The 23509-nt window shown below is 42.8% G+C and overlaps 1 protein-coding gene across 1 annotated transcript; it reads right to left on the bottom strand.

Moving 5' to 3' along the window:
- Nucleotides 1–1030: 1030 nt before the first annotated feature.
- LOC103642033 (xyloglucan endotransglucosylase/hydrolase protein 24) lies at nucleotides 1031–2895 on the bottom strand. Its single transcript, XM_008665342.3, has 3 exons — nucleotides 2400–2895; nucleotides 1974–2173; nucleotides 1031–1799 (listed from the first exon to the last, which is right to left on the bottom strand). The coding sequence occupies exons 1-3, from the start codon at nucleotides 2673–2675 to the stop codon at nucleotides 1403–1405; spliced, it is 873 nt and encodes a 290-aa protein (XP_008663564.1). The 5' UTR covers nucleotides 2676–2895; the 3' UTR covers nucleotides 1031–1402.
- Nucleotides 2896–23509: the final 20614 nt, after the last annotated feature.

Here is a 23509-nt window from a genome sequence, read left to right as displayed (position 1 = left end):
TCCCGAGGTTGCGCACTTAAAGAGCAGCTGACATGACAGCGTCAAAATTAGGGTGCTGACAGTGTCAAAATTACGTAAAACTTATAAAATTTTGAATACAACGCGTTTTGTTATTTAGTTTTGAAATCTAATAATAATTTGTACGAATTTATCTTAAAAGTACTTTTACAAAAGTAGTTCATGTGTATTTGAACAAATAAAATATTGATCAAAGTTATATGTTGTCCTAAATAAATTTGAAATTGGAGGGAGTGCTTTTTATATCCCCCATTGGCGACGGCTCCACTGTCGGTTGGTTCCTCTGAAACGGCACGCGGGCAGCAACTTTGAAGCCAAATGATTACGAGGACGTGCGGCGGGAGTGTTTCAGTACCTTGAGTTCGCATATTTGGAAGCACGAGCGCATCACATGCAAACTCCTCCCCAACAATAGAACAGCTGCAAACGCGTGAAGACGCACATGCATGAGAAGAAGCCTCCTAGTATAACATAACATGCTCACAGAAGACAATGTCAAAGAGGGCGAATCAGCTTCTCTATGCGTGACAAGTCAAACACTAGATTCCGACGAAATGATCTGAATTAGCCATCTGAACCAAATCTCGCCAAAATTAATCATTAAGCTTTTATTTATGAGTGGATCCAAATCTTACCCTATTTAATTTGGATCGTCCACGCATGATTGCATGAGCCTGACGCCCTGACCAGATGGAATTAAAGCGATAGATCTCCGGAAGCTGACCACACCATGTACGATCCCTGATTCTTTTTTTTTTAAAAAAAAATCGTCATCAGCCGAGTTCGACGTGGACCGGATCGGCTGATGTATCATGTGTATGTCTACACCATGTACGATCCCTGATTCTTTTGTGTGAGTTCGTACTTGTCATTCTGAGATTCTGATGTAACAGTACGTGTTGTTGTTTGTACACTCGGATGAAAACGGAAGAGTGGCGGATCATGGTTCCTGTTTGTAGCTAGACGCGTAACGACTACTCATGCAGAAGCACAGCAGGGACGGTGTAGCAACAATGATAAAGTTTGGTTTCTCGTAACAATAAATGTGGATGCTATTCATGTGTTTATTACATATGATGACGAACCAATGCTAAAACAAAAGGCACAACTCTTGTCAGAGAAATATTAATTGATACATCTGAATGGCCCGATCGAGAAGAAAGTGAAGCAACCGCGCGCCCCGGAGAAGACCAACTCATCACCAATCTTTTGTAGAAAAAAAAGAATCAAAATTGTACTCATACCCGTGCCCCTCATCAATCAGATGTACAAAATGATCAAGCAATAATCAGCGGATCGAGCTCTCAAACCGGTCGATCGCCTTCAACAAACAATTGGAAAACCAACAGAACGCAAACGCCCGCGCGATCGATTGATCGACCGATCACAGCCCTTGCCGTTGCAGCGAGCACTCCTTGGGGAACTCGGAGCCGTCGTACCTTTTGTGGTCGGTGCAGTAGTCGTAGACCTTGTGCTGGTCGCTCGCCGACCGCAGCTCGTCCAGCGTCCGCTGGTCCAGGTCGAAGCGCGAGGAGTTCCTGGGCTCGGCGCCGCACCACGACACGCCGGGCGACGGCTGGCACCAGGCGAAGGTGTAGTTCCGGTAGTAGGCGACGAAGGGCGCCTCCGACCAGTCGGTCTTGACGCGGCCGCCCTGCGTGGCCCACTCGTCCGCGTCCCACAGGCTGCCGTACAGGCGCTGCTGCTGCCACGTCGGGAACGCCACGCCGTACTCCTCGTAGTTCTTGAACGCGCGGACCGCCTTCCCGTCCACTCTGATCCTGCATGCAGATGGGTGGCGGCGCCACACTCAGAAGTCAGAACAGATTAGACGATAGAGAGATCCAAAGAGCTACTAGCTAGCTGCTGAACCCTGAACGTTACGTGAATCTGAAGAGCTAGCTGCAATGGGGGCAAGCAGCACTAGCAGGATGTGTATAGTATAGTATACTCACAAGATGTACTTAGGGTTCCACTCGATGGTGTAGGTGTGGTAGTCGGCGGTGGGGTCGAACGGCAGGTAGAACTGCTGCTCCCGGCCGCCGACGCCGTTGACGAAGATGTTGGTGTGGAGCGTGATTGGCTGGCCGGTTTCGTTGCCGAGGAACTCCAGGTCGATCTCGTCGTGGTACGACCACGGGCCTTCGGAGATGGTCTGCAATGCAATTGCATGCATGTACGCAGTGTGCGTGCGCGCGCGCATCGAAAGATTCCACGTGTCAATAAATTAGAAGCTAGTCAAAATTCTCCCTTCTCCCCTCGACGCACGCTGGCACGTGCATGAGAAGGCTCTAGATCTCGCCGGTCGAAAACACAGAACACACACACGCACGTACTTGGACCGGGAGACAAGGAGCGAGCGAGCGAGATTGAGATCTTACGTAGGCGGTGGCGACGACGCCGGCGGAGTTGCCCTCGACGAGCTTGATCTCCATGCTGATGGTGCCGTAGAGGAACATGGCCTTGGACCGGAAGCAAGAGCCCTGCTGGTCGTCCAGGGACAGCGCCAGCGACTCGGTTTCGCCGTCCATGAAGAAGTAGGTGTGGCTCGCGCCCCAGATGAGCTCGATGTCCTCGTCCATGGTCGCCGCGCTCGGGTGCATCCCTAGCTGCACCAGCGCTACGCCGACGAGAAGCATGCTGAGCAATGCCGCCATGGCTAGCTTAATTGGAAACTAACTGGCGTGGCTACTAGCTGCTTCTAGACTTCTAGCGCTAGCTAGCTAGCTCCCACGCACTGTGGAGAGATCAGAGGTGTGTTTATTTATAGCTAGGGAGAGTCAATGGATGGGAGAATCAGAGATCGTCGATCGGAGACGAAGGTGGTGAGGAAATGAGCTGAAGCAGGGGGCGGCAATTAAGGCAAGTGAGGAATCGAATGTGTTAGACAAGAGTATTTCACCGGTAAGAGGAGAACTTCTCCCTCACCTTCTGTATTGGCTACTGCCAGTTCCACCGTGTCTTTTCTTATCTCTTATTCTATTACAAGGGTTTATATTTATACCCCTTTTGAATCCATACTTCTGCTGCAAGAAAGAATTACAAATAAATCTCCTAACGGGTCCACACCTTGCCATCGTACTTGGTATTGGATTTCGGCACCCGACTGCTCCTTCGAACCTGGACGCCTGCATCCGGCTCCTCCTCACCCGTAGACAGCTTAGCCCCAGTAGTGGTGTTGTTGACATCACTGTTAGACAAGAGTATTTCACCGGTAAGAGGAGAACTTCTCCCTCACCTTCTGTATTGGCTACTGCCAGTTCCACCGTGTCTTTTCTTATCTCTTATTCTATTACAAGGGTTTATATTTATACCCCTTTTGAATCCATACTTCTGCTGCAAGAAAGAATTACAAATAAATCTCCTAACGGGTCCACACCTTGCCATCGTACTTGGTATTGGATTTCGGCACCCGACTGCTCCTTCGAACCTGGACGCCTGCATCCGGCTCCTCCTCACCCGTAGACAGCTTAGCCCCAGTAGTGGTGTTGTTGACATCCTTCCCCCCTTGAGACACAGCTTGTCCCCAAGCTGGAGCACCTGGGAATTGTTGACGCAAGGCTTGCTCATCTTCCCAAGTTGTGAGAACTTCTGGCCATCCCGACCAACGAACCAGCACCTGAGATATCACCTTGCCCCCTTTCTGGAACAGCCTTGAGTCCATCACTTGCTCTGGTATTTGTAACCCAGTGTCAAAATCTGGCAACACAGAACACACTGGAACTCGAATGCCAACCACTGGTTTGAGTTGAGAAACATGAAAAACTGGGTGAATGGCACTGCCAGACGGTAAAGCTAATTCATAGGCCACAGGATTCACTTGCTTAATCACTTCAAAGGGACCAAAGAACCTGAAAGCCAGCTTGCGACTAGAACGGGCAGCAACTGAAGTCTGACAAAATGGTTGTAGCTTCAAGAATACCCGATCACCCACCTTGAATGTTCTTTCCATACGACCCTTGTCAGCCTGCTTTTTCATACGGTCCTGGGCCCTTTGCAGATGCATCTTCACTTGTTGTAACATCTGTTGCCTGTTAGACAGTAAGTCTTGTAACTCTGGCACTGAGCACTGCTCTCCTGAAACCAACCCAAACTGAGAAGGGGCATGACCATATAAGACTTCAAAAGGAGAATTTCCCAGAGCTGTATGATAACAGGTATTATACCAAAATTCAGCAAGGGATAACCAAGAAGACCATTGTCTGGGACAGGACTGCACAAAACATCTCAGGTAAGCTTCTAAACACTGATTCACACGCTCTGTCTGTCCATCAGACTGTGGATGATAGGCACTACTCATACAAAGTTGTGTACCGGCCAACTTAAACAATTCTTGCCAAAGTTTGCTAGTAAATATGGGATCCCTGTCTGATATAATGGAAGAGGGCAACCCATGCAATTTGAACACTTCATTCAAATAGAGCTTGGCAACTGTGAGTGCTGTGAAGGGATGAGCCAGAGGCAAGAAGTGAGCATATTTGGAAAACTTATCGACCACAACCATGATGCAATTGTATTTATGTGACACAGGTAATCCAGAGATGAAGTCCATGCTCACTACCTTCCAGGCCTGGTCAGGAATAGGCAATGGTAAGAGCAACCCAGGATATTTGCCCCTCTCAGGTTTAGCTTGTTGACAAACCAAACAGGTACTCACAAAGTCCTTGATCTGCCTCTTCATTCCTGGCCAGCTGAACAAAGACTTGATACGCCGATATGTCACGGGAAAACCAGAATGACCACCTACAGGGCTATCATGGAGAGCACCCATTACTTTAGCTTGCACTTGCTGATTAGCACCCAGCCACACTCTACCTTTATGTTTAATCACTCCACCCACTAAGGTAAAAGCCTCCATCGGCTCTCCAGTTGCCAAGGCACTCAAAATTTTCTGGGCAATAGCATCATCTTTATACCCTTCAGTAACTTCTAATAACCATGTTGGAACCGCAGAGGATGCAGACATCACATTAAGCTGCATTGCTGAATCATCCTGACCAAAATCACTCCTCCTCGACAGAGCATCAGCTACACGATTTTCCACCCCTTTTTTGTACAGAATTCGAAATTGCAACCCCATGAGCTTGGTCAAAGCTTTCTGTTGCCAGGGCGTGGATACTCTTTGATCGTCAAGGTGAGTCAAGCTTTGTTGGTCCGTTTTTATCAGAAATTCCCCATGTTGCAGATAGGGTCTCCAATGATCTACAGCAAATAGAATTGCTAGATACTCCTTCTCATAGGTCGACAACCCCAAATTTTTGGGTCCCAAAGCCTTACTGATATAAGCAATGGGGTGTCCCTCCTGCTGTAGGACAGCTCCAATTCCACTGCCACTAGCATCAGTCTCAATAACAAAAGTCTTGGCAAAGTCAGGCAGAGCCAAAACTGGTGCCTGTGCCAGAGCTGTCTTAAGGGCATCAAAGGCCTGCTGTGTATTACTGTTCCACACAAACAACTGACCTTTTTTCATCAAATTGGTAAGAGGTTTGCTAATCATTCCAAATCCAGCCACAAACCTTCTGTAGTACCCAGCCATTCCCAAAAAGCTCCTCACATCCTTCACACATTGAGGAATAGGCCAGCTCTGAATAACTTTCACCTTTTCAGGGTCAGTAGCTACCCCTGCAGCACTTATAATGTGGCCCAGAAATTCCAGCTTGTCTTGGGCAAATCGGCACTTGGACATCTTTAGCTTAAGCTGATTTTCCTTAAGCAACTCAAACACCTGCTCCAAATGCTGAATATGTTCAGTCAGATTAGGACTGTAAACCAACACATCATCCAAGAAAACCACCACACATTTCCTGAGTAAAGGTGCCAAAATATGATTCATGAAATCCTGAAATGTGGCTGGTGCCCCAGTGAGACCAAAAGGCATTACCCTATACTCATAATGACCTTGATGTGTTTGGAAAGCAGTTTTATACTCATCACCCTCTTTAATTCTAATTTGGTGGTACCCAGCTCTGTGATCCAACTTAGTAAAGACAGTAGCCCCACACAACTCATCTGTGATTTCATCAAATATGGGCATTGGGTACCTGTTCTTTACAGTAGAGGCATTCAGGCGCCTATAATCGACACACAACCGCCATTCTCCATCTTTTTTCTTTACTAAAAGAACAGGTGATGCAAAAGGACTAGAGCTATGTTGAATAACTCCATTCTCCAACATCTCCTTAACTTGTCTTTCAATCTCATTTTTCTGCTGGGGCGTGTACCTGTATGGTCTAAGTCTGAAAGCAGAAATACCAGGTAACAAAGGTATGGCATGATCGAACGCCCTCTTGGGTGGTAAACCTTGAGGAGTAGCAAACAACTCTTGATGCTTGTTTACCAACTTGGCTATACTATCAGGCATCTGCTGACCTTCCTTTTCAGTGGTAACTCTCAACTCCAACATTTGTTCCACTGCTTCTTGCCTGACCAGACCCCTCAGTTGCGCTTCCGACAACTGATTACAGGTTTTTAGCTTGGGGATTACACCCTGTAGGTGGATATCTTTTCCTTTATACCCAAATTTCATCCACTTCTCAGCCCAGTGTATGGACATGGGGCTATGGCTCTCAAGCCAATCCATGCCCAATATGAGATCATAACCATCCAGAGACAGCAACTTGAAGTCAGTCTGAAACGTCACCCCACCACAGTACCATTGACAGTCTGGTATAAACTGTTTGCTCATCAAATACCTACCATCAGCCACCTTTACCCTCAGGGGTGTCTGCAATAGCTGCATCCCTTTCACCACTCCAGCCAAGTGTTCACTCATGAAACTAGCTGAACTGCCTGAATCAACCAGGACCAAAACTTGCTGGCAACGTATAGATGCCCACAGTCGAATTGTTTTATTGCCCTCACTTCCACTGACAGCAGCAACAGAGATAGCCAGGACTCCCTCTTCAGTTGATGCCTCAGTTTGTTCCTCAATCTCCTCTTTCTCATCTTCATTTACCTCATCATTGACAGCTATCGCCCACATTTCTTCGACCAAATGCAAGGGAACACTGCTGGAACAACTGTGGTTGTAGCCCCACTTCTCTCCACATTTAAAACATAAACCCTTAGCTCTTCTATAGGATTTTAGTGCAGCAAGTTTATTCTCTTCTGCCTTATGTCCACTAGCTGTTGTCTTACGATGTTCCCCATATGGTGGAAACCCACGACTTACAGGGACTGCTACTGAATTTACTCCCACTGAATTAGGTTTTCCCGGTGGCCTTGAATACCCACTTATCTCCACCCTCCTATTTTCCCTCTTTCCAGTGTGCATCAACACATCCTCTTGCAACATGGCTAGAGAACAGGCAGTGTCCAAATCAACTGGACGTTGAATCACCACAACTGACTTAATTTCATCCTTTAGCCCATCCACAAACCGAGCAGTGATCATAGCTGGGGTTAACTGTCCTTCATGTGCTAGCAACTGATGCATTAAAATGTCAAACTGCTCAATATACTCTGCTACAGTATTGTTTTGGTATGAAAGTGCATTCATCCCTTTTGTGAGTTTTGGTGATTTGGATAACAACACATTTAAAGGTCTAATGAGTTTGCTAAGTGTTGAACAGGAAATTCAGTATGATAACATTCTTGAATAGTGTATAATGATCAGTGAACAAAGGTTCAACACGAGGTTAAATAACCAATGAGACAATGCAAATGGATATAATATGATCTCTATATTGGTTTGAATATATGGACAAGACCTGAGAAATCACTACATACATATGACCATAATAGAGGACAAAGTGATTTAGAGGATTGGTCAAGCCAAAGAGAATAAGATATGAGGAATCGTGAATTGGCTTGACCATATTACTATCAGTCCATATATGCTTCTATGAGAATCAAACTAGAGCTTGATTAATCTTAATAGTTATATCTAGAAGACATTCAAGCAAGGTTCACAATATTGAAGAAATGATTCTCTTAATGGATGCTCAATAGGATGTGACTCAAGAATGGCTTGATAGGGTGAAGATAGCAAGGAAAGGGCTTCGAGGAACTAAGCGAAGGTGAAGGCCAAGCGGCGGCTTGTAGACCGAGGTACCATGGCTAAGGTGAAGAAGAGAGTACTTGCACTAAGTCGATGAACTAATCAGCTATGAAGAGTTACAACATGTTGATGCATCAGTAAGGTGACTTGAAGCCATGATTTGAACTCATATAAGGTGATATGGTACAAGTCACAGGGTTTGATTTGAGTTTGCTTCAAAAGGTGAGACAAAGATGTTTGTGATCCTTATGAAGCAATGCCATGGAGAAATCACACATGAGACACCAATGACTCAAGGAGTTTACTTCATTTTATTTTATTTAACTTGAGTATAGGAATCGTCGTACTATAAAGGGGGATCCAAAAAGAAGGTTGGTGTTTGCCAAAGCTCAAACCTCTCTATTCAAAAGCTATTTATGAAAAGCAAAAATCTCTTTATCGTTCTATGGTTGACCATGGTTAGGTTTGAGAAACCTAGAGTGTTCTTGCTGAAAAGCAGCTGAACTTGTTCAGCTGCAGCTGAGCTTTTCAGCTGAGCTGGACTTCAGCTGAGCTGAGCTCCTTCAGCTGCAGCTGAGCTTTTCAGCTGAGCTGGACTTCAGCTGAGCTGAGCTTCTTCAGCTACAGCTGAGCTTTTCAGCTGAGCTGAACTTCAGCTGAGTTGAGCTTCTTCAGCTGCAGCTGAGCTTTTCAGCTGGGCTGAACTTCAGCTGAACTCAACTTCAGCTGTGAACCTCTTTGACCATACACCAGCTGAACTTGCCTCTGGGCAGTTGAGCTGGGGTTTTCTCTCCTAAACTCTCTGGTCAAGACCGGTTGAACTGGTCCTGAGGGGCAGTTCAGCTGGTCTCTGACCCCTCTGACCTCTGACCAACAGTCTGCCAGTCAGACTGGCAAACAGGTCGCCAGAAGTGTCAGGGGCGGTTCAACCGCCCCCCTGGGCGGTTCAACTGGTTTTGGTCAACTTTGACCAGTATGCGGTCAATCTGCGCGTCAGTCTGCCAGTCAGACTGGCAGACAGGCTGCCAGGCCTGCCAGGGGAGGCTCAACCGCCCTGGGGGGAGGTTCAACCGCCCTCAAACAGAAAAATCTGCCCAACGGCTAGTTTTGAGCTCCACCTATATATACTACCTCCTACCTCTCTCCCTAAAGCAAGGAGCACGATTTGAACTCCATTTCTAACCCAAGAAACACCTCCCTCTCTCTCTCACACATCTCTTGCCTCTCCCATTTCAAATCTTTGGAGAGAAATCTTTGAGTGAGCTTGAGAGCTGCGGTTTTGTGCTTCATCTCTAAATCTCTCTTGCTCTTCTTCTTGATTCGAGCTTTGGTACTACATTGAGTTCTTTGTGGATTCATTACTCTTGGAGCTTCTAGCTCCTAGACGACTAGGTGTCTCTTGTGAGTCTCCAAATCTTGTGGAAGACCACAAGAAAGTTTGTATTACCCGCTCGTTTGAGCAAAGATTAGTGTGTGAGCTTGACCTTTGTGGTCGGCAAAGGGAGGATTAGGGTTGAAAGAGACCCGGCTCTTTGTGGGCGCCTCAACGAGGAAGTAGGGCACCTTGGTGGTGTGACCGAACCTCGGGATAAATCTTGTGTCTCTTGTGTTCTTGTTCATTGTGCTTATTCATGTTCTTCGTTCTCTCACCATTCCGTGGAAGATTGTTTATATCTTTTTGGTGTGTGGATTTTGAGAAGTGCCCTTCTCAGATCTACTACTTTGAACCCTGTGGATCATTTAGAACATCTCATTTCCAAAGTTAACTGGGTGAATTTCGAGATCAATTCAGTTTTACCCAGTTTGCTTCTAGTTTTTGTTGAAAAAGTTTTAACTTGCCTATTCACCCCCCCCTCTAGGCAACTTTCAATTGGTATCAGAGCCTAATCCTCGTTCTAACGCTTAACCGCGTGAGGAAAGATCATGTCGGGGGGACTAAGAAACGAAAGTGCTTCTAAGCTTGAAAAAGTTGAGGTTGCCTCGACTTTATCTTTTGGTGCAGATGTTGATCCTAGGGCAATAGATCTTGCCATGAAAATCGCCGAAAGGATGTTCCTCAAAATGAAGGAAGATGAGGCGAAGAACAAGATTGAAGAAGAAGAAAATGATCGATGGAGACCAAACGACGAATCCACCTCTTCACAAGGTTCGTCTTTCAAATCCACTTCTCATATGTGCTTTATTGCTAATGGGAGTGACAGTGAAAGCGAAAGTGAGGATGAGGAGGAGCAAGAAAGTGATAGTGAAGATGAGGATGATCTTCAACAATTCTTCGCTCAGCTAAGCAAGAAACATCGGATGAGCTTGCTTAAACTCATGAAAAGAGCGGAAGAACAAAAAGAAATGCTTCATAAGCAAGAAGACTTCCTCATCAGAAAAATTGAAGACTTAGAGAAGTTGACCAAAGAGCATGAGAAGCTAAAGTGCTCTCATGATGATTTGGTCCAAAGGTATGAAGACATTTCAATTGAGCAAATTAAAGCTGTTAATCATTCATCATATATTGCTCAATTAGAAAATAAAAATGCTATGTTCAAGAACACGATAGAAAGGCTAAATATTGAAAATCTAGCTTTGCAAGAAAAACATGATATGCTTGTGTGCTCTCATAATAAATTTATGGATTCACATATCATGTTAGAAATGGCTCATGAGGTTGTGTTAACTAATTTGAAATCATACCAACCTCACATGTGCACATGTGTTGAAATTGAAACTATATTACCATGTGCTAACAAATGTTGCTCTCAAGAAAGCCAATCTTCCATTGAGCTAGACATTTCAGGAATTAATGATATTTCTATCACACAAGAAAATAAAGAGCTCAAGGAAGAAGTTGGAATGCTAAGAAGGAGCTTAACTCGTTTGAAGGGAAAGTGTCATGCTCAACCTTCTCAAGATAACCATGATAATGTGGTGAAAAAGCTTGAGAAGGGGACAACCGTAGCATGCACAAAACCCCTTCAAAAGAATACCAAGCTTTCCAAGAAGGGCATGAGCAAAATCCATGGTGAGAAAATTAATGCTCATATGATTTGCTCTAACAATGTACCTATGTGCTTCAACAAAGAAAGATCAAAGAGAAGCGATAGGAGATGCTATGGATGCAAGGAGAAGGGCCATGAAATTGATTCATGCCCCCACATGAAGAATCAAGACCTTGCACGATCAAGAAAGATGACCATCAAAAAGGATGAAAGCAAAAGGCAAAAGCATTGCAAGGACAAGCATCGCATTTGCTACAATTGCCGTGAAAAAGGTCATCTATTCAAGGTTTGTCCAAAGGGTAAAACTCCTAAGCCTAATTTGTCAATACATTCAAATATGCTTAGAAGACCCAAATTTGACTCTTGTGCTAGAAAGGTGATGAGTTCACCACATTCTAGGACCAAGGCTATTTGGGTGCCTAAGTCCTTATTGGCTAACCTTGATGGACCTATCATGAGATGGGTACCAAAATGTACTTAATAAGTTTTGCAGGTACCCAGAGATGATATGAAGCTTTGGGGTGCTTGAGCGGTTTAACTCAATTCTTACCTCAAGCTATCAATCTTACATTGTCTATCCTTTAAGATTGACCCAAAGATGAATTGTGTTGTTATATCACTAACTTCATATTCATCTCTAGCAAGAACTTGTATTGTAGGGAATAAGGATTAATCTTTGTGGGAATCAAGCAAAAGGCCTACAACCAAGTGATATCCAAAGGATGGTAACAATTAATTCTTAAGTGCACATTGCTTTTAATTGGTATATTCCTTTGTGTCTTTTGTATCCACATAGGAAAAATGAAGCACTTGAGAATGAACTTAAAAGATTTTACCTTGCTTTGGAAAGGATCTAATTATATGGTAGATTGCAAGTTCATATTTTTATATTGTGACAATCTACATGCTTTAAATTGATTGTATGTATCTTGTGGCATATTTCAAGTTAATCATCATATTATTGCCATGACCTAGACATAAAGAGTATTATCCCATGTTCTTAAATGAATAGAGTGCTAAGTAAGAAATTCAAATTCTTAAAGCACTTATCAAAAGGGGAATTCTCTATATGACTAAAGTTGTGAGACTAATGTTCTTATCTGAGTGATTTATGTAGCTTCATAACATGAGAATGTGTTTCTAAAATAGAGTGTGTCATTCAATCTATGCGTACATTTTAAAATTTGAAATGAGGTTTATTGTGGAAAATTATTTTAAAATTTTCATTCCAAGCTCAACTGGTCTGACCAGCTGAACTTTCTAGCTCAGCTGGGGAGACCAGCTGAACTTCTGAGTTGAACTTCAGTTCGGCTGGTATTCACCAGGAAAACCCCTGGCTGAAACCGGTTGAACTGGTGTCTAGGACCGGTTGAACCGGTCTGGCACAGTTTGACCGGCCAGTCTGACCATTTTTTTAGACTGCGTCAGCCCTTTTTCAGACGCCTTTTTCAGTCTGCAACAGCACCTTTTCAGAACGCGTCAATTGATTTTTCACTTTTTCTGCAGTACCTTTTCAGCTTTATTTTTGCAGACTTTTACTGTTTCATTTGGTATATGACCAATAATAGTTCCTTTCAAGTGGCATTCTTTCAATTGGTAATAATCTATTTTATGAAGAAAAAAAATGTCAATATGAAAGTTAAATTCTTTTTGGATTAAATTTGTAAATTGGTGCATATTATTAATTCACTCATCCATGTGCATTAATTTAAAAGGAATTTAATTTATGCCTTTATGTCTCATAAATGATGATTTGTTTGCCATTCATATATAGATATCATCATTCATTAAATACTTCCTTGTACTACTAATACCTCTTTTCAAAGTGTTTTATCGACTAGTTTTAAAAGGAAAAGAGAAAACAAAGAAGGAAGTCTCCACAAATGATGAAAAGAAGAATACTAAGGTGACACCACCACAGATAGTAAGATCTGTCAAATTGGAATAACAAAAGGTACATTCTATGTGGTGGTAAGTATTCTTAGGCATAAGTTAATTCATTGCAAATTTGTCATGCCTTGACCATGATATGTAATGTACTCCTCATGAGACTCTTAACTGAATCGAAAGTGCATGTGGCAAGTCATTCAAATACTTGATGCACATATCTAGTGGGAGAACATTATATATCTTGTGTCATAGAGAATAAGTTTCCCTTGAGTAAGCTATACTAAGACAATCCAAAATGGTAAATTTGTATCTCATTCATATGGATTGTAATCTTTGGTTTCTAAATAGCTACTCCTGAGGCAGTTTAAAATTCCCTTATCGTTAAATCTAAAAGTGCATAAGAATCCTTTTGTTGATATTTATGACATACATATGCACTAACATGGATATGTTTTTAAACTGTAAAAGGTACAATTAGTGATCCCTACTCTCTAAATTTTGGAAACCCTTATTTTGAAATCTTAGAAATCTACTTCAGTCGGTATCCATATGCTTCACATTGAATTGGATCACTAAGTTGTAAATCCCATGCATAATTTGTCTTTATGATATGAATGCTTGTGCGACTAACCTTGATAAGCTAGGTGCACCCAAGGTCAAGCTACGTTCGTCATCAAGAAGGCAACACAATGATGTATCAAGAAAAGGAGAAAAGGCTCCTATTCTTAACTCTAGCTTTTATCTGTGTGATTAAATATTGACTTGAAACCATGTAAGATGGTTGTCAAGTATATGTGGGTGCCTACACAATGAGAAAGGCCACAGTAAGGATTGTGTGGGTACTCAAGGCTCTTCCTACTAATCTCAAAGGACCCAATTCAAACTGGGTACCAAGATATGAAGCTTAATCTTGTTTTGCAGGATCACTCCTTCAATGGATCAAGTTGGGTGCTCGATAATGAATGTATAAATCATATTTGGAGATAGTAGCAAGGGTAGTAACAATTGAATCTCAAGTGCATATTATTTTCAAATCTTATCTCTTTTGTAACTTGTGTAGCCACTAAGGGAAAAGAAGCACTTGAGGATATACATCAGTTATTGATTATGAAATAAAGGTCAAATTGGAAGATAAATGAATATTATCATATGGTCAACAAATCCAAAACTATGTGATGTACTCTCTCTCTCTAGTTAATTTGGATTTTATTCTTCTATATTAGACACTCACCATAATATGGATTAAGTCAGCCCTTTTAGACTTCATTGAATAACCATGCATATTATCCATGTCATTCAAAATATATTGTGCATGAGGGTTCAAGGCAAATTTAGTCCATATTATGAGGTTTCTCTATTTTAGCAACTCGCTTGCCTTCCACATATAAAGGGTTGCTAAATAAGAAACTAGTGCTTGTGCTACTAATGTCATCTCTTGTGTTGAGTTTATCCATAGAAAATCTATGTTAAGAGATGGTGCTTGTTTTAAATTGGATAAATCACAAGCTTAAAGGATACTATTCAACTAAAGTAAGAAGAAGTTGATCACAGGCCAAGGTATGAAAACTTCCTCTCCTTCGGTTGTTTTAGTATTCTATCCTTAGTGGGATGTACCATAGTATAGGTTAAATTCCTTGCAATATAAAATGTTCAATAGTGCATATAACTTTGACATCAACTATATGTGTGCACTAATTTAAAGGAATTTAGTCTATCCTTTTGGGTTTCAATAATAATGATTCATTTGCCATCCACATATAAGGATCATCATTTGTGAAACCCTCTCTTGTGTTTCTAATGCTCTCTTTTCTAAGTGTTTCAACAAGGTCTTCCCAAGTTCTTTGAAGATGAATTCAAAATCTACAAATATAAGAGTCTTGGTTCTTTCAATCATTGAGTTTCAATAGGTCTCATATCAAGTATGATCGAATCAAGAAAAGATGAAAGAAGTTCAAGATCACTTGGTTGGATGAAATCGTAAAGAGAAAAGAGATCACAGTGATTCAAGAAGGGAGTTATTTTTTTTAACCAAATAATGAAGATGTAGTGACATATTTATATGATATCCTTCATTATGAGGTTTGAGATTTATATCAGCATGCTTTACCCTTCAAGATTTCAATTGATATACTTTTCGTTCTTAAACTTCTAATTGGTATAATTTTCATCATCTATGTAAAGCATGTTATGTTAAACCAAGATATAGTGCAAACATCTCCTTTAACCTCGTATTGTTGATGTGCATAAGTGTACTTTGTGTACTCTTGCATGCACAAATTGAGGGAGAGTTTAGCCTATATCTTGTGAGACTAATGATTTCTTTCAAGTTCATGTTGTGTAGTCTCACACCTTGGAGAATATCAAATGAGGATGAATGGTTCCATAGAAATGAAAATGAATTTCTCTTAATCGTTTGAAGAGGATAAGTTTCTCTTTGAAATGTCAAGCCTACCAAAAGCTAAGATGGAAATTCATGATTATAATGGAGACCATGTGGCGTAGAACAAAGGTGTGTCACTCCATGAACTATTGTATTACATTTTTGTATCTAGGCTCTTACATGCTAGTGTGTGCATGTATATGCAATATCTTAAGTCACATCATAAGGTTGCACTTGTGATGACGATTAAAGAATCTCTAGATATTTGATTAATACCTCTTGTGGTGATGTCATAAGTTAGTCTTAAGTCATCTTAGTGAGGTATGAGTCAAACATGCTAACTTCTCAAGAATCTTGGCTTAAAATATTGCATATCATGTCTATTAATATACCTTTTAATTATGAGTAATTCCTTAAATTGGTACAATTTCACATTTTCATACTTTATTTGTACCAAGGTTCAAATTGTAGGACTTAATCCCCTGGCCTCACAAGTCCAAGTGCATAAGCTAAACAAGTATTCATCACTTGTATGCACACATTTAGGGGGAGAATAGTCTATAATTTGAATCTTTGAGACTAACTTCATTTCCAAGTCTATTATGTGTGTAGTCTCGAATTAGAAAGGAATCTTCGGGCAAAGACAATCGCTTCCACTGCAAATTTTGATGGGTATCAAAGATTCTTTGCTCCAATAAATGCCAACAAGAGCTTGCAAATGAACTCTAAATACAACACAAGTCTGGAAACCCCTTGAAAAGGTAAAACGCAAAGGTACATCACTTGTGACACTTATCCATTACCTTTGTGCCATCTAAGGATCCCTTTCATGATAGTGTGTTCACATCTCGCTTAATCATAATTTCTATCCTTTATATTCTTTGTATCCTTTTTGGAGATTTATGACAAAGGGGGAGAAATTGTGCATTAAAGCTTACCTTTAGTCTTATGTAACTAAGTGTTAGAAGACTTTTAAAAAGGGGAGAAATAATTAACAAAAAGGGAAGTCATAAGAAAAACATAAAATGAAGAAAGTTGATAAGTGCATTCCATGTCATGAGCATCACGTTATTTTATGACACACTGCACCCTATGAATAGTATGATATAAGTTGTCTATACTTTGACCTAAATATGTGCTTTTGGCATTTGAGTACAAAAGTGTTATTTTCTGAAATGCACATATTTAGGGGGAGGAAACTATATCATAGGATTTAAAATCTTATTTATCAAATCTTATGTAAGCTTTAAATGTGTTGTCATCAATCACCAAAAAGGGGGAGATTGAAAGTGCATTCATCCCTTTTGTGAGTTTTGGTGATTTGGATAACAACACATTTAAAGGTCTAATGAGTTTGCTAAGTGTTGAACAGGAAATTCAGTATGATAACATTCTTGAATAGTGTATAATGATCAGTGAACAAAGGTTCAACACGAGGTTAAATAACCAATGAGACAATGCAAATGGATATAATATGATCTCTATATTGGTTTGAATATATGGACAAGACCTGAGAAATCACTACATACATATGACCATAATAGAGGACAAAGTGATTTAGAGGATTGGTCAAGCCAAAGAGAATAAGATATGAGGAATCGTGAATTGGCTTGACCATATTACTATCAGTCCATATATGCTTCTATGAGAATCAAACTAGAGCTTGATTAATCTTAATAGTTATATCTAGAAGACATTCAAGCAAGGTTCACAATATTGAAGAAATGATTCTCTTAATGGATGCTCAATAGGATGTGACTCAAGAATGGCTTGATAGGGTGAAGATAGCAAGGAAAGGGCTTCGAGGAACTAAGCGAAGGTGAAGGCCAAGCGGCGGCTTGTAGACCGAGGTACCATGGCTAAGGTGAAGAAGAGAGTACTTGCACTAAGTCGATGAACTAATCAGCTATGAAGAGTTACAACATGTTGATGCATCAATAAGGTGACTTGAAGCCATGATTTGAACTCATATAAGGTGATATGGTACAAGTCACAGGGTTTGATTTGAGTTTGCTTCAAAAGGTGAGACAAAGATGTTTGTGATCCTTATGAAGCAATGCCATGGAGAAATCACACATGAGACACCAATGACTCAAGGAGTTTACTTCATTTTATTTTATTTAACTTGAGTATAGGAATCGTCGTACTATAAAGGGGGATCCAAAAAGAAGGTTGGTGTTTGCCAAAGCTCAAACCTCTCTATTCAAAAGCTATTTATGAAAAGCAAAAATCTCTTTATCGTTCTATGGTTGACCATGGTTAGGTTTGAGAAACCTAGAGTGTTCTTGCTGAAAAGCAGCTGAACTTGTTCAGCTGCAGCTGAGCTTTTCAGCTGAGCTGGACTTCAGCTGAGCTGAGCTCCTTCAGCTGCAGCTGAGCTTTTCAGCTGAGCTGGACTTCAGCTGAGCTGAGCTTCTTCAGCTACAGCTGAGCTTTTCAGCTGAGCTGAACTTCAGCTGAGTTGAGCTTCTTCAGCTGCAGCTGAGCTTTTCAGCTGGGCTGAACTTCAGCTGAACTCAACTTCAGCTGTGAACCTCTTTGACCATACACCAGCTGAACTTGCCTCTGGGCAGTTGAGCTGGGGTTTTCTCTCCTAAACTCTCTGGTCAAGACCGGTTGAACTGGTCCTGAGGGGCAGTTCAGCTGGTCTCTGACCCCTCTGACCTCTGACCAACAGTCTGCCAGTCAGACTGGCAAACAGGTCGCCAGAAGTGTCAGGGGCGGTTCAACCGCCCCCCTGGGCGGTTCAACTGGTTTTGGTCAACTTTGACCAGTATGCGGTCAGTCTGCGCGTCAGTCTGCCAGTCAGACTGGCAGACAGGCTGCCAGGCCTGCCAGGGGAGGCTCAACCGCCCTGGGGGGAGGTTCAACCGCCCTCAAACAGAAAAATCTGCCCAACGGCTAGTTTTGAGCTCCACCTATATATACTACCTCCTACCTCTCTCCCTAAAGCAAGGAGCACGATTTGAACTCCATTTCTAACCCAAGAAACACCTCCCTCTCTCTCTCACACATCTCTTGCCTCTCCCATTTCAAATCTTTGGAGAGAAATCTTTGAGTGAGCTTGAGAGCTGCGGTTTTGTGCTTCATCTCTAAATCTCTCTTGCTCTTCTTCTTGATTCGAGCTTTGGTACTACATTGAGTTCTTTGTGGATTCATTACTCTTGGAGCTTCTAGCTCCTAGACGACTAGGTGTCTCTTGTGAGTCTCCAAATCTTGTGGAAGACCACAAGAAAGTTTGTATTACCCGCTCGTTTGAGCAAAGATTAGTGTGTGAGCTTGACCTTTGTGGTCGGCAAAGGGAGGATTAGGGTTGAAAGAGACCCGGCTCTTTGTGGGCGCCTCAACGAGGAAGTAGGGCACCTTGGTGGTGTGACCGAACCTCGGGATAAATCTTGTGTCTCTTGTGTTCTTGTTCATTGTGCTTATTCATGTTCTTCGTTCTCTCACCATTCCGTGGAAGATTGTTTATATCTTTTTGGTGTGTGGATTTTGAGAAGTGCCCTTCTCAGATCTACTACTTTGAACCCTGTGGATCATTTAGAACATCTCATTTCCAAAGTTAACTGGGTGAATTTCGAGATCAATTCAGTTTTACCCAGTTTGCTTCTAGTTTTTGTTGAAAAAGTTTTAACTTGCCTATTCACCCCCCTCTAGGCAACTTTCATGGTAAATATGATAAAACTGTCGAATGAGCATGTTGTGCTGATCTCTACCAAACCGATTGTTCAAATGCAAACAAAATTCCTCCCAGTTCATGCTTCTAATATGATGTTCCATAGATTGCAGCCAAAATACCGCTGGGCCCTCGAAGTACATTATTGCAAATCTAATCCACATATCTCTAGCCACAGCATAGAAATCAAAATAAGTCTCACATCTATGTTTCCACAGTTTTGGATTAGAACCATCAAAGGTGGGAAAACTCATGTTAGGCACCAATGATCCCGATCCCTGGGACCAATTACCCACTGATTGGTTCAGCACCGATCCCCAATTGCAAGGTGTCTGGGGGTTTCTGTGATTCGTACCTCCGAATGACGAGAACAGGCGCTGTCCTTCCATGTTTGCCCCAGGCTTCTGATGAGAATGTCCCGCTGGATGCAGGGAGCCCTGGGCTGACGGAATCTCGACTGATGGAATCTCCTGCAGCACCGCTCCCCCCAGCCCTCCTTGCTCCTCCACAGCCGGTTGGTTGATCAGCGACCTCTTGCCAAGATACTCCACCTGACCCTGAATGTCCTTCAACGCCCTCGCAATCAGGTTCATCTTCGCTTCCACCTCCGGCTTCCACTTCTGAATTTCTCCTTGCTCAGCAATCACACCCTTCATCGTCGACTCCATACTTCCAATCGAGCTCTGCACCAACTCCATACGCCTGTGAGTCTCTCGATTCCCTTCCTCAATCTTCGCCAGTAACTGCGCCATCGGATCATCCGCTCGCGTCGGCGCCATCTCTCTGATCTTCGTCTGGAACCTCGTCCGGTGCTCGTGGGGAGGATCCAGGTTAGCTCCGAATACCAACTGTTAGACAAGAGTATTTCACCGGTAAGAGGAGAACTTCTCCCTCACCTTCTGTATTGGCTACTGCCAGTTCCACCGTGTCTTTTCTTATCTCTTATTCTATTACAAGGGTTTATATTTATACCCCTTTTGAATCCATACTTCTGCTGCAAGAAAGAATTACAAATAAATCTCCTAACGGGTCCACACCTTGCCATCGTACTTGGTATTGGATTTCGGCACCCGACTGCTCCTTCGAACCTGGACGCCTGCATCCGGCTCCTCCTCACCCGTAGACAGCTTAGCCCCAGTAGTGGTGTTGTTGACAGAATGTCAGGCTGCCGAGCTGGCTGAGAGTACGGAAACCTTGTTTGTGCAGTGGATCCATCTCATCGAGAGCCTACAAGCTAGCACACTTGAACTGAGCTCGTCTCCGATACTGTACAAGCATAACGGCTCCCGGTCGTCACATCGTGCACATGCATGCATGAGGCGGGGCAAGTACTTCGTTCGGTGCAGCCTAGATAACGGTGAGATGCCTCAAATAAACCGTGTAGATTTTTGCTCCATGTCAAAGCAAGAAAATCGACCAAGCCTTAGTCTGGGCTGTCTAGATCTCGTTAAACCAGTATCTTGGGGACTATACGTATTTTCGACCGTAGGTGCCGCCACGCCCACGAGGGCCTATCGTGGCCGTGAAAAGGTTCCAGACGTACGTCAAGATTCGTGTGAACTAATTGAGAGAGAGAGTTTATTCACCATCATGTCAGTCACCACTCGAAGTCTCGAACCTGCAGAAGTGGTCAGATCGACTCAAGGAAGAAGGGACAGCACTGCTGGAGATCCAGGGCGCGGCGCGGGGCCGCACCAACCACACCAGTGCCGCTTCTTCTCCGGGAAGTGTCTGCGCCTGCGGGCGGGATGACTGGAGAGGAGCATATCACCTCCGCCGCTGCAGGCTGCAGCGACAGAAATCGAGGCCGCCCTAGCTTCTCCGTCAGAGCAGAGGACACAAGGTCAGATGTCCCGAGGGCCGAGAATCGACAGGTATAGCCGTATAGTGAAGAGTTTGAGGATCCAGTAAGTATCCATGTAAATTTCGTTTTTTTTTCTTTCTTTTTGGTTTGGAGCTTCTGTCCCAACACCCGTGACTGGGTTTCTGAAGATCGCAAACTAAACACAAGTTCAGTTCACTCGTCGTACGTCCTGAGGACGACTATGCTGACCCTGCAAGCGTGTACGCACCTCAACTCGATCAGATCTGTTTCCCGCCAATGAAATTTATTAGTGAAGCCAAATGGATTTATTCGAACTCTGCTTGGGTGCCCGCTGGCTCCATGCTCAGCTGTCAGCTGTCTCTCATTGTGGCTGTTTAGTTGGTAGTGATAGTGAGAGAGTCAGCGGTTTGACTTTGGTGACGGATCTCATCGAACGGTGACTAAGCAGATCTGATTAACTTGAGAACGGTGGCTGTTTAGTTTCTATATTTATTAATTTAGAATTAAGATTAAATAAAATGGAGCGACTAAAAATTAATTTCTAGAAATTAAACATCCTGTACGTCACTCTAGACATCTAGTTTCTGAGATACATAGTGAAAGTTATGGATTATAATTTGAAATAGAAAAGGTAAGTTAGAAAAAATGGCCGTTATATATGTGTTCATTTCATCGCGTAAGGCAAACACCACCTCGTACCGCAGCCGCACACACGGTTTCTCAAGACACCAACGCGACGCATGCTCAATCACGGATTTTTACCGTCTCGGGAGGCGACTGTCTCTAGAAGTCTAGATCACGGAGCCAGGGCCCGCGTGCATGCACTGGCCACTGGTGTTCACATGTGCCACCAGCAGCTCTGCATCTGCTCGGTATCACTCGGCATCGCCCGCGTTCCAGCAAGGGGCGAGAGTAATATGGATCTGGTCAGCTAGAAGTGGATATCGAGCCTCGGCTCGACCGAAGCTTCAGCTGGCTTGTTAAAGGAAAAAGGTGCCTCGGTTCGACTCGTTAAGCAATCGAGCTAGAAAACCAGCTTAGCTCGGCTTGTTTGCGAGCTTGAACTGGCTCGTTTAGCTTGCGAGCCACAATAAAAAATAGTGTGTATATATATATATATATATATATATATATATATATATATATATATATATATATATATATATATATATATATATATATATATATATATATATATATATATATATATATATATATGCACAACAATATAATCAACTGCTACTTAACTTTATACTAATTTAACACTAGAAAAGACTAACGATACTCATAATTTTATACATCACATCATTTAAATTCTAAATTAACATATTTCATCACTTATTAATTCATCCAATATATATAGGATTTGTTTTACAGATAAATGCTAGCTCATTCGAGCTAACGAGCTGGCTCGTTAACGAACCGAGCTGAGATGTTAGTTCATCTTATGATAAAATTGAAATGAGTCGAGTCGAACCGAACTGATCACAAATCGAGCGAGCTCACGGTCAATGAGTATTTTGTCCAGCCTTAGCGTCCGCCCATTGCCGGTGCTGCTGCTTCCAAATTTTCGCTTCTTCTTCCACGCGCGCCGACAAATAGTGGGTAAGATAAGGGGTGTTTGACTGGTGAGTGTTGTTTCGTAGAGAGAAAACGAAATAGGAAAAGAACCCACTCGTAGCTTTGGTAGGTCAAAATCCCAATGCGTGGACTACGGGCCGACCCTACGGGGGCCAAAAGCCCAAAACAGAGCGTGCGGGGCAGTTGGTGGGCCGACCACGACCAGAGCGTACGAAGTAGTAGTGGTCGAAAGCCGAAAGACTCCATCTGGGCAGCTTGGCAACGCGAGTTTCTCGCTCGGTCACCGCCGCACCTGCATCGAGCGGCTCGCCGGCTCCAATTGTACTGCCGATGCCCCACGGACTTTAGAGATGGCAATGGGTACCCGAAACCCGATGGGTTTTTATCCCATTAGGGTATGAGTTTTGGTCAATTTTCATACCCATGGGTTTGTTAATGGGCATAAATCTATACCCAGCGGGTTTATAGGTACGGGTTTGTTCCTATAGTACCCAAACCCGTGAACCCGTGTGTTTTTTAAACCCGACCAAACCTAGTGCATATTGTCATTTTATTTTATAAACGAACAACAAACTTGTTATTCCTTATTTACTTCATAATTTTTATCAATTGGTGAATGTATCAGTAGTCGGTGAGAGTGTTGCTTGCTTGCTATTATAGTTTTTACTAGCGTTATATATGTGGTGGATGGATAACTTAGTGTAAGGTCACTTAATTATACAACTTATTATTTGTATTTCATTTTCTCTACTAATAATTTTTATACCAAATCATGAACTCGTTGTTCATTATATAAATTTTGGATCATGATATCATTTATCGTTACGATACTTATTGATTATGAGAAGAACAAGTATATCACGAGAGCTCGGATAACAAGCAGTATCGAGTATCATTCCTCAGGTTGGAATGATTGCTACGAACCGGTGCTGCTCTGCTTCGATGCATGATGCTGTGGCGGACAGACATTGGTCAGTCAGTTTAAAACCGATGCCTGCCCACATGAGCAGATCGGCAAGAATCCCCCAGAAACCCGTCCTAGGAGCACATTGCAGCAGTTGGCTGCCAGCCAGTCGCGTGCGGCGTCCGCCGGTGCTGCTGCTGCTGCTTCCTGCGTCTCCCGTCTGGGGCTCTGCTCGTCAGCTATCTGTAT

Source organism: Zea mays, chromosome 10 (genome assembly GCF_902167145.1).
Source record: "Zea mays cultivar B73 chromosome 10, Zm-B73-REFERENCE-NAM-5.0, whole genome shotgun sequence".
NCBI classification, from domain to species: domain Eukaryota; kingdom Viridiplantae; phylum Streptophyta; class Magnoliopsida; order Poales; family Poaceae; genus Zea; species Zea mays.
This window is presented reverse-complemented; position numbering and strand designations above follow the sequence as displayed.